The 12,352-nt window shown below is 45.7% G+C and overlaps 1 protein-coding gene across 2 annotated transcripts in view; it reads right to left on the bottom strand.

Annotated features, from left to right (window-relative positions):
* Positions 1-12,352, bottom strand: part of MAPKAPK3 (MAPK activated protein kinase 3) — a 121,150-nt gene that overhangs the window by 41,013 nt on the left and 67,785 nt on the right. The window contains exons 1-2 of one of the 2 annotated variants that reach the window (XM_050312975.1): positions 6,376-6,523; positions 5,276-5,612 (exon numbers count right to left, since the gene is read on the bottom strand). In XM_050312975.1, the coding sequence (XP_050168932.1) occupies positions 5,276-5,500 (225 nt within the window). In that variant the 5' untranslated portion in view covers positions 5,501-5,612; positions 6,376-6,523. Of the gene's footprint in view, positions 1-5,275; positions 5,613-6,375; positions 6,524-12,352 lie in introns of those variants that run through there. The other variant, XM_050312976.1, reaches the window with a different exon arrangement.

Here is a 12,352-nt window from a genome sequence, read left to right as displayed (position 1 = left end):
AATTTACTGTAGCATGAGATAAACCAATATAAATAGGCTGCAGGAAACATGGTAGGTAAGAGGGAACCACAAAATACTTCACTAGAAAGTGCTAATTTCCTCCACAAACATGCAGTCATTCCAGTAAAGGAAGAGCTCCTCCACCCTGCACAAAACCTTGCATTGAACTTGGTTCCCCATATTCTCAACACAGTTCAAAGCTTAGCACAGTAATATTTTTCCTTATTCCAAAAATGTTGAAATGTTTCATCCCTAATCTGGCATCATTTTCTTCTTCTCTAAGAATGCAATCTATAGCATCTAGGAAGACTGTTAACATTTCCTGTTCTACAATCATCAGCCTAAAATAACCTTCACTCTCTCTGTATGCATTGCCTTCCCTGCTGCTGCATCATTTTCCTTCATCATCATCTTATTTCAGGCAGCAAACAGGGTATTTTACAAGCACCAGTTTTTTTAGATAACTTGCAAAACAAACACGTTGGACTGCACAGTGTCCTGGTTGTGAGCAATCGTGACCCCGCTTCAGGGTGTGCTAACTGAAAACAGACCATCCCACCATTAGCGTTTGTCATGCAGAATTATTTCATGTAATCAGAAACATTACAGCTGAGTGAAAGGCAGAAACACAGCTCCAGACTAAAGGAAATTAAGTTGAGGCAGAATGCCTGTCTTTGCCCACAGCGACTCCACTGAGGAAGGCAAAACAACATTCCCTCTCTAAAATCCTTTACGTGAGTCCCGAGAACCGTTCCAGGAAGGACTTGTTTGGCAAAATGTCTTTCTCCATTACCTGCTCTCCTTGCTTCTGAGAAGAAAGTTATGCTAATGGTGTTACAGGTACAGTAGAGCCTCCTACTCTACAATTATCATTTCTATCATTCACCAAACACTCTTCAAACCTAAAAGGCAAGGAGCGTGTTCAGTTTTGTGTTTGCTTTTTGCTGTGTTTAACATTTGGGCTTTGCCTATTTGCCTTCAAATCAGCAGGTTACACACACTTTTCCGTTGGCACTTTGCAACAAAAGACATTTTCCATGAGGCAGGTGATGGCTTAACTCCCTATTTATTCTAAAGGATAAGGCCTGTGTGCACATGTGGCACGTGGGGACATGGGGCAGTGCTGGGGTAACGGTTGGATTTAATGATCTTTAAGGTCTTTTCCAACCTGAACTGTTCCATGAAGAGTCTCAGGTGACTGAAAGGCACCTGCAGCACACAGTGCTTCAGGGAGAAGCACTTTCCCATTGCTCTCCTGTGATCCAGGAGTTACTCACACCAGAAGTACCCACACACTCATAACCCACATACTTTGCTTTCCTGAAGTTCCAAGGTTCTTTGTTTCCCTGCTATGCCTGACTTGTCCTTTTTCTCCTGGAAAGAAGTACCATCTTATTTACTGAAGATGAGCAGTATGGCACAATGGTAACACCATTTTACATCCTGAAACATCCACTGAATTCCTGAAGCTGCAGATGCAGAGAAGTCCCAATACCCCCAGAAGGCTCTCTAGTCCTCACCCCAGCTCTTTCTACCCCTTCTACCACAGTGTACAAAAACAAAGTAGATCATTAAATGCACTGAAATACTATTTTGAGACCACTTAGCAGGAATTGGTGCCAAAAAAGAAAAAGAAGTGAGGGAGAAGGAAAGAAAGAACAAGGAACTGTAGGTTGGTGGGGTTTTTTAATGGAAGGCAAGTCCCAGGAGTTCACATTTATCCTCACAGGTAGTCAGCTATTTCGGTCTCCTCCTCTCCATAAAAGCAGTGAGGAGTGCAAAAACCAGCAGAGAACACTCAGGGTGATGTCAGTGTTAAAGAAGTGGAGGTGAAATTTTAGCCCCAAAAGGTAGAGTGAACAGAAGGGGGCAGGCTGGCAAAGAGGAGACAAAAATAGAGGAGTGACTAGACTTCACTTGACTGCTATTTCTGGATCTGCTGTGGAAAGAGATCTGAGAAGGCTTTCTATCTGTAAGGGAGACAGAGACCAAAACACAGTTGCCTTCTAGGCGGCCACAGTCCTGCACAGCAGTTTTGTTTATGCCTCTACTTTTCTAAATCCCTGTGTTCTCACTATTTGGAAACAGTGCTGTTCAGCCAAAATGTCATTATGTGTCTAAGTGAGTAACCAGATGAGATTTTCTGGAGCAGGGCAGCAATGTGTGTGGCATTTCAATTTGACAGAGACAAAGCTGACAGCACATTGTAAAACTGGGTAGCGAATCACAATGCCAAGCAGAGTAAACCAGCCACACAGTACTTTAGGAAAATTACCAAAGCCCTGCAGGATCTCTGAGAGGATGTCTTGTGTTTTTCCACTCTAAAATGATTAGTGAAATTCTAACTAGCTGCAGTTATGGACATGGACTAACAACGACAACAGGGACCTCCCAATTACAGGATGTGGTGCTTGACTGACATAGGGCTCTGGGGATGAATATTTTTGCCTGCCTGAGCCCTTTCCTCTTGAGTACCTCTGTTAAAATTCCTTCCATTGAGTAATTTCTGTCCAGATCCTGGCTGTGTTCCCATTTAAAAGGAAACCTGCAGGCAGAAAGCAGTGTCATCTGCCCAGTCAGGAGCTGCTTTAATGGGCAAGTTTGGTGTGAAGGGCAGCAGCCTATTACACTTCATCTTCAGCAGCAGGAGTGAGGTTCATCCTTCCCAGGAGCAGGTAACCATGAGCACACTCACACCTGAAGTGTTTGTCCACAGATATACACAGATCTCAATGGATAACGCACAAACAACCTCCAGAAAAAAAACCCACCCAGCATTCCTCATTTTTCTGTTCAACTTGCAGTTCAATCTCTCCATTTCTCTTTACCTGTCATACCAATTGGGTTTGTTCAGTGACAGCTTCATCAGCCTCCACTTTCTATTCCTGTACATGAATGATAACCCCACCATCACACCTGAGAAGAATGAGCACTGGCAAAGCCCTGTTGTCCCTACACAGAGAATTCTGCTCTGAAGCTGTTTCTGAACATTTTTTCCTCCAAGTTTCTTGTCCCTTTTCCATAACTGCTTTGACTGGATGAGACTGTCCTGAGTCTCATCTGGAGCAAGTCTGGGACTTGTGTGGCCGAGTCCAGGTTTCACAAGAAACAATGGAAAAACCTCCTCTAAATATTTTCAGCCTTCAGGTCTAGGAAAAGATCTTCTTTGCCAATTAACCAAGCACAGTTTTTATGCCTCCTTGTTGGGTAATCTTCTCATTAGACCATTTTGGAGAGAACAGCAGATCCTCTCTGGGCTGCAGTTTTACTTAATTGCATATTTACCTTTTTATTCAGCACTTAAACCCGTAACGATGAGAAATACACATATGCAAGCAGCAAACCATTATCTGCCATTTAAAATCCCTAGAGAGCTCCTAAACATCTTAATATTTCTGTCACAGTTCTGTCCCTTCCAGAAGAGAAATGCACACATTCCACAGCTGGGCTGGAGAGAGGATGACAAACACTACCCAGGGTCATTTCCGTGATACATCAGCCACCACTGACATACAATGACTGGGGAAGGGGAAGTGGTATTTTGGTCCTTGATATACTTTAGAAGTTCTGAAAAAAGAAAAATCAGCTAACTCAATCAGTGCTAAATAGAAACAGGTATTAGAGACTCTACCACAGGTTCCTCCTCCCCATCGAGCAGAAGACATTCAGGGCACAGCAATTTTAATTCTCTTCTCCCTCTCCCCACCTGTGAGGGCTGAAGTAAAAGAATATTTTACAGATGCTAGTACCCATAGGAATACATTTCCTATTTGATTCAAGAGCTATAAAGTTTGCTCTGGAACATATTTGTTACCACTGGATTGTGCTCTGGAATGGCAATTTGTGTTTTAAAATGCTTCCAGCCCTTATGACTGCAAACCCTTTGAAGTATGAATGATCTCTAATCAGCAACAAAGCTGCTGAACTCCTCAGAAACAGCAGACCAGCTTCAGGATTAACTATTATCCTTCATCACAGTATACTAAGTATAGAAATAAACGTTGATAGCACTCCAGAAGGATCTGATTAATGGATCACCTCAGAGTTGCACAAACCTGACACTCCCCTATCCAGGCACAAACATCCAGTATTCCATGTTTGTCAAAACCTCCAGCTTCCCCATGACAAACTTCAGTGAGTCAGCTGCGTGAAGCCAACACAAAAGAGTGTGATAAAGTACATGAGAGTGTTGGAAACATGGGAATTAATCCACATATTATTGTATTATAAGCTTTTCTAGTTCCTCTGTTACAAATCTTTTCAATACCCAAAGCTACCAGATATTTCCAGCCTGTCCTATCGACGTGCAAAGGCTTTGTTGGGGACAGCACTTCTCTTGGAAAAGATCATTTCCAGACCCTGGCAGACCTTGCAACTCAACACTGGTTGATCTGTCCTGCTCCCAGCACGTAAGGAGTGTGAGTTTTAAGCAAAGGAAGGGTACCTGAAAGCCTCCCAGACATCCCAACCAACCAGATTAACACCAGCAAGGCATCTGAACCATCCTTAAGTAATTCCCATGACAATCACTTCAGCTGGTTTTAGTCTTCCCATACCGAACCATCCAGGTTCTCATTTAGGCTGCTTTTTTTCCTAATGATGTGGTTTAAAAGCATCAGGGAAATCTTCAAGTTTAAAAGCTGCAGAACAAAAGGCAAGCAAGCTTTATGTTCTCTAATGAATGGTTATTGCTCCATTTATTTAAGTGGCACTTGTCACCATAAATATCTGCTAAACTCATTTGCCATACTGGTGTAATCAGTGCTTTCCCAGGAAATATCCTTCCGTAAATGGATTGCAAAAATAAAATAGGAGAATAAATAAACAACTAGAAATGCCCCTTAAGAAAAGTCTTCAAAGGGAGGAAAGACTGAAGATCAATGAACATTTAAATATTTCCCAGTTAAGGCCTATTCATTGCACAAGATCCAAAACCAGTTTCCTTCATGAGTATTGCATAACGCGTTCATTCAAAATCTAGCAAGTTTTCTCCCAGAACACACCAAGACACTTCTCTCCCCCGCTTTTTTGTCTTTTAAGTAGGAACACAGAATTTCACAGCTGATAACATTATTCTGGAAATTCACACAGAATATTCTGGAAAAGACTCAAGTTTGGACTACACTGTTGCAATAGCAAGTCTCCACATATTCAGATTCTCCACCCACCACTCTTTGTGAATGTAAGCAACAGAACAAGTAGCTTTTACAGGACTCTGGGAGTAAACTCTGGCCTCCACACCACAAATAAGAAAAAAAAGACAAAATGCACATACCTTCAAAGCACATTTCTGGCCTGTCTGCTTGTTGAAACACTCCAGTACTTTGCCATTGATTCCTAACCCTAGCACCCGTTTGGACAGTTTGTAGTCATCTGTAACTGCATGTTTTTTAATCTCTAGTTTGACATGGGCCGGTCCCCCAGGCAAGGACTTCACGCTGCTCTTGCTCTCCACGTGACTCTCTGGCTGGGATTCCTGTTCACCTTCACTTTGTTCCATATCAGGGAAGAGTCTGGGCTGACAGAGATACCCCACAGGGACTCTGTCGGGTATCCTCAGCAGAGTCCCTCCTCTCAAGCGATCAAACAGTCCATTTGCTCGCCATTTAGTCCTGAGTAAAAATGTAAACAAGTGTTAGTAACTGAGGTCAACTAACGCTCTCCCTCCTCAGCACTTTTCTCTCTTTTTTTAACATGACCAAGTGCTAGACCAAGAGTAGAGGCTCACCTCAGGAAAGCAAACTTTGGCTTTACAGACCAGCCACCCCAGTTCCAACACACACAGTCATCAGTCTGCACTTATAAATCACTGCTTTTACTGCAACCAAAACTGAGCAACTGCTGAGCCTTGGACTAAACTGTTAGCTAAGCTCTGCACAACAGAACCAAGCTTAAGCTTATAAATCTGCATCAACAACTTGTTGCCTCAGTGTTTTATGTAGAAATCCCCACAGCGGTCCTCTGCTTTACCCTGACACTCCCAAATTACGCAAGAGAACCACGAGCACCTGGATTAAACCCCAGAGCGGCAGTGCCTGGGCAGGCACCGAACCCTGGGACAGCGCTTCAACTGCCTGGGCCCACAGAGCGAGGGGCAGGCAGCCCACGGCCGAGGGGCCACCAGACCACCCAGAACCTGGGCTTGCGATGGTGCGGCTCCCACAGCCCGATGGTGCGGGCCCCGCTGCGCCCCCGAGGGGGAGCCCCGGGCGGGTGCCGGGAGCCCCGTTAACACTGAGCCACGAGCAGCGGGGCCGCTCCCGCAGCCCCCTCACCGAGGGGGGAAAGCCCTGAGGAGAAGCGAGGAGAGCGGGGCGGGGGGTGACGGCAGCGGGGACCCGAGCGGGGGGAGCTCCGCCACGGGGGACGATTTACCTGCTGTGGCGGCGCGGCCCCAGCCGAAGCTTCCCGGAGCGGCGCGGGGAAGGCGGGCTCTGCCTGGGCCCGCCCTGCCGCCCCGGCCAGGTGCGCGCCGCCTTCCCGCCCGGGCCGCCTGAGCCGCGGGCGGCGGCCCCGGCCCGGCCCGAGCCCTCAGGGCCGCCCCGAGAACCCCGGACCGCCGGCTCGCCCCGGCCGGGCCCGGCCCGCGGGGGCTGAGCGGGGAGCGGGAGCTGCCTCATGCGCGGCTGCAGGTTCCCCGCGGGGGTGGGGTGCGGCCCCCGCGGTGGTTTTAAGGTGATTTTAAGCACGGTATTAATTTATTGGGGTAAACGGCCCCGCCGGAGCGGGAGGAGGGCGGGATGGAGCCGCGGCGGCTCCGGGCTGGTGGCGCAGCGCGCCCGCGCGGCGGCACCGCCGGCCCCTTCCCCGATGGAGCCTTTGGGAAGGGGAAGGATCGCCACGTTCGCTCCAAACCCCGTCTGAAAGGAGCTGTTGCTGTGAACAAAGCACCGAGGCGCGATACCGGGCAATGATACTTCAGCCGAAAGGGTTCTATCGCTAAATGCTCCCAATAATTTCCACGCGGTCAGTATTTCTTGGCACTTTCGGGGGCACAGTCAGGACATTTAAAAGCGGTGGTTCCCACAGCAACTGTCGCTCATCGCCGGTGCACGGAGTGTGGTTACAGGGATGTGAAACGCTGAGGTTTTTTTCCTCTACATGTGAAGATGAGTCACGCATTGAAATGGAGCTGCGTTCGTATCACTGGAAGGAACTTAAAGTTCACATGCTTTACAAGTTAAAAATACATTTGTCATTTTACATAACATAATGGCATCTGGAGTTCTAGCGGTAAGGAAAATAATTAAAAGGGCTAATGAGCCCTTTCTCCAAGGAATAAAAAGTAGTTCAACTTAGCAGGATGCAGATCTGCAGTACATCACCATGTGATGTGATGCTACTGCTATTCCGCCTCAGGTTTCCCTTCCAGGCTCTCTGCAGCTGATCTGCTGGAGGGCCTGGTCCCCTGATTCACTTCACCTATTCTGGGCTAATCAAATCCCTGAGGAAAACAGCTATTTCCAACCTTTTCAGGTTTGGCTTCCAGCCTTCTTAGGCTTCGCATCACCTCCCACTGTGGCAGTCTCAGAGAAATGGATACGTAACTGAGCTCCCAGGTTGCTAACCTTCAATAACACAGTTCTGCAGTCAGCAGCTTGCTCTGATTTCCCTTCCCATGGCTCCAGCCTGTATTTTCTGTTCTGTTTGTCCTGGATGGTAATTCCTTTCTCTTTGCAACAGGTAACTACATTTCTCTCCCCAGTGCACAGTTGCAGGGGGTCAGACCCTTCAGAAAACTTCTAAATCTCTCTGCTCTCTCTTGCATTTTATAATTTGAGAAATAAATTCACTCACAACAATCTCCCAGCCCCAGTTTTGATCTTTCCATGTAACTCTGACCCTGAAGCCTATGGCTCCCCAAAGCAAGCGGGAATTACAATGGCTGGCACATTGAAGCTGGCAGAAGGCGATTTACGGCCCTATTCTGGGAAATATTAAACACTGCCAAAATTCCAAGCAGATGTCTACTTGAAGGGTTGCTATTTTTTACGGAGTGTGTCAGAAGTAAGAAATTTCATTAAGAAATTGTGACTCTTTTGAACTATTACAAGAAGGAGTTTCTACAAAATAAGCTTTGCGTGGAAAGAAAGGAGGAAAGATGAGGGAATAAGATGGGATGCATGAAGTTAGTTGGTTCTACACGTGTTACTAACAGTTCCCTGCTGAGGAAAATTAAACTGGAAGGATACAAAACACATGATTCAAGTCACTGGGTATCTTACTGGGATGGAAAACTTGTTTGGGTTCACCACTTGATATTGTCTGTATCTGCTCTTAGCAAAGTTCACTGTTTTACCAGCAAGCAGTACTAAGTTTAAACAGGGCAAACACCTTAAAAACCCAGTGTGAATCAAGGTTAGTAAGGCCTGAGAGCAACCCTCTGCTAATTTCATCCACCATAAACTCCAAGAAAGGCTTTTCCAGCTGCAGCCCAAGTATCAAACAGCCTCACTCTACACAAGGATGACCACAAACTAAAAACCAGCTCTGCTGTAGTGACCTGTGTGGTGTCTCAGGTGACTATACCTGCACACCTGGGCTGGGCACCCCCTCTGAAGTCAAATCCCAACCTTTGCAATCCATGTGTGGTTTGTACAGAGCTGAGAACATTTATCTGTGCAATATCCTTCTCTTAAGCTGCTTAAGGTATTGTAATTTCCCTGGCAAGCTCCAGGGAAGGACAAGCCTGCTGGATCCAGGCACATCCCAAGATAACACCTGGGTTAACCCAGCACCTCTGACATCACAGGGGTGAGCAAGCACAGTGTGGTCACCTTGGCTGCAGTTCTCCCCTGCCTGGCCCCGGGAGGATTTCCCACAGTGTCTGTTTTCAAATGCCAGTTTTAAGTCTCCCTGGGAATTACTCTCTGGATCTTGCAGCTCCTCTTTGTGCTCGTGGCAGGTGGAGCTGCATTAGCATCCTCTGGAGATGCTGAAGGAGGACACACTGACAGGCCCACTGCAGCTCATTGAGCCCCAGGACATTTTTCATTCAAACAGACATTTTTATTTATTTATTGATGTTTGCTTTTTGAAGCTACAAAACCCCCAAACCGGTACTAGTACAGGCTAAGAGCCCACTACAGCAAAAGTTCTTTCATCTTCACAAAAATCCCTAAAACTGTAAATTAAACATTAATCCTATTTTTACCAGAAGTCCCCAACAGCAACAACACAAAACAATTTAATTTCAAGACAGAACTTGGTAGCTCAGCTATGCCTGCCTTGACCCAAAATAAAAAATAGCTTAAAGGAGAAAACAACAAACATTAAGGCCCCGTTCTTGCAATAAGCTTTGGGGCAGCAGCTCCTTTCCTCTGACCAGTGGCTTAACCTGGGAAAGCTTTATGTTTTAGCCAGCATGCAATTTGTCCTTGATTTTATAATGTCTTGGATGCCACAGCTACCTGCTTTACAGATGGGCAGCACTACTGTTTAAACACAGCAGGTTAATTTTGGCTATTCCATTGGGTATTTTCCCTGCCTGTTTGCCATGCTGTAGCAATTCAATAACTGGGATCAAAAACATTTCCCACTTTCAAATGTCTCATTTCTTAACAAAAATGAAATGATTGAGTTTGCTCTCATCTGGAGAGCTAGGAAAGCTGATGTCATCAAATGTGTCTGAGGGATGGCATATTTTGAGGAGTGACACCTGAATGCTACGGGTATCTATTTATACACAAAAGTGATTTGCATGGAGGTCAGCCCTTTGGTAGCAACATCTCATGGAAATCCCACCAGCTATAACAAAGAAATGATCCCCACCAGCCGAAAGCTAGTGACTTGTTTTTATTGAAACTTTGCTTTCTCCTGGGTAACAGCTATACAATTTTTCTGCTATGTATTTTTTCTGCTGTTATGAGAAATCCCCACTCTGGGGTGCATTATAGAGATGTCACCAAAGAGAAAATCCTCTGTACTGCTGGGTTAAAATGAGGACACGGCTTTGTCTGGTTGGGCGGTTGCAACAACCTTATTAAATCCCCCAGGAAGTTCTAGAGAAACTGCATCTGTGATATTAAAAGAAGGAAAGAGCAGCTCTACAGAGCAGTATTTTGATATGAAAGAGAAGAAAAGGAGCTTCTCGTAGGATCTTTAGTTTAGTCTGTCATGTACACAGTGGTCTGAATCAGAAACTAGATGCATGTTTTTTCGCCTGTCTTTCAGCTCTGCTCTGGGGGTGTCTGTCTCAGACTATCAAAAAGGAAAGAAAAAAAAAAAACAAACTAGGAAAGCTCATCAGCAAACAGCCTGGCTCTTTTCTCTCAGGGCTGAGGTAAAACCGGGTTTATAAAGCTCTTTCATAGGCAGTGATCTTTATTGATGCTTTATTGCTAGAACAACTTCTCCTTTATTTTCAACACCCTCTGTCCTGACCTGGGATTATAACATGGTTTCCAGGAGGAACTAAAATTCTGTCTATGAACCAGCTGCCAGGGAAGTCTCAAGAACCCCAGTCTCACATTCTAGAGAGCCTGTCCTAATACCTGACCTCATTCCTCAAGATTAGTTCTTCCTGCCAGCACACAGCAGGTGTTTTCCTACAGAAGTACAGAAGTGGGTAGAACAGCTGCTCTTATAATCCCAGACTCAGACACCTTATTACAGATGGATTGTCTCGGTCATGGAGAAAATTTTGGGAGGCTCCATCGCTGCTCCTACATTAAGAAACTTAGAGCAGAGAAGGAGCTTTAGGACACAGTTTATTGATGGGGGAGTAAGAAGGATAATACTTGTATGTTTCCCTTTCAGTAGACAGGGAAAGAAAAGACATGTTTTTTCACAGAAGGATTATAAATCAAAAACATCAACAATCTTCTAATCTGTCTGCAGGAGATGGCACTTCATTTTATGCTGCAGTGGAGCAAAAGAAATGAATCTGTGTCTTTCACTGAAAGAGATCCTGCAACTAATGGGTATGGCAGCACTGCCTGGAAGTCCTGGGATGGCCTTCCAGGCCCTTAGGAATACGATTTTTGCAGAAACACAGCATTTGAATCAAGCAGAAAAGGTCTTAACAGATGCCGCACTACAATCACCTCCTGGGTCACCAAATGCCAGCAAGCCTTCAGATAATGAATACAGTGAGTTCCTTACAGTAACCCCAAAATATTTTTTATAGCCTGAAACAAAACCCATTCCTTTCTGCACATTCTACTTCTCATGGAGCCAGCCCAGATGCTGCTGTATCCATGGCACAGCTCACCCACACCCCTTCCCTTGCTCCACACCAGCTTGGGAAATTAAAAGCACAACTATAAGTTTATCACCCTGGTGCCTGTTGTTAATTACAGAAATTGGTGTGCCCTACTCAAATAACGAGATGGCCCATCTAAACCAGGAACAGATGGCTGTTACTGCTAATGTCCCATGCTATTCCTTACCTTACAGCACAGGGAAAGGACCACACAGTAACCAAGGGAGTGACTTACTTTGTCCTTCAAGCTTATGGTGAAGGTAAATCCAGCCCCCAGGCACAGAGACCCCTCTCAAGAGCTACGATTCTGGATGTCACTTTTCATTTACACCAACTCCACAAGATTATAGACATGTCCAACTGCACAGTGGAAGCTGTAACTCACCCTCAGTGGGTGTTACCAAACACACATTTAGCAGCAGATGGTGCTGTTGTGTTGGTGAACTTTCCTGAGGGACTAACTGGCTCACAATTTCTGGATTTTCTTATTTCTGTGGTTTTATTGTGAGCTTTCTTTGGTACCTTTCATAACTAAAGCCTAGCAGTCAACTATATTATTTGATATGTCTTACTACTGCCTCTTTAATGTCCTAATTCTTCAACACTGAGCTCTGGAAAGCCATTTACATCAGTATAAACTGGGTTTAAACAACAATTGGAGGAGTGGCAGCAATTTATCTTGACAGTGCAAGGCCTGGGGCACTGAAAGATCGGGCACAATGTGCTGTTTCCTTCTTAGGGCATTACCATGTACACGAGGAGTGCCAACGAGGTAGAGTGATGAAGCATCACTGACTGCTTCTGACTTTAAACAATCACTAATTTTGTAGATTAAAAAGCCCAGGCATTAGCCTGAGTATTTTTTCTTTTTTGGAGGCGGACCCCTAAAGAAGTTTCCAGTGCAAAAGCAAACTCCTTTCACTGATGCTCACACGCACTTGGATTCAATGCTCCTCTCTCAGGGTCTGTAGGACCTGAGCACCCGCTGCCTCCACAGAGCAGCGACAGAGCTGCCGACAGAGACCCCCTCTGCGGGTGATGTTTCCACTGCACAGCTCTAAGCGCTGCTTCCCTGCCCGGGAGACACAAATGGCTGCTCAGCCAGCGGGGCAGAGCCTGCACCCAAAGCCTCCTCCGGAGAGGATCGCT

This window comes from Myiozetetes cayanensis, unplaced genomic scaffold (assembly GCF_022539395.1).
Source record: "Myiozetetes cayanensis isolate MyiCay16 unplaced genomic scaffold, myiCay2020 scf18, whole genome shotgun sequence".
Lineage (NCBI taxonomy): Eukaryota > Metazoa > Chordata > Aves > Passeriformes > Tyrannidae > Myiozetetes > Myiozetetes cayanensis.
Note: the sequence above shows the minus strand (reverse complement) of the source record. Positions and strands in the feature narration are given on the sequence as shown.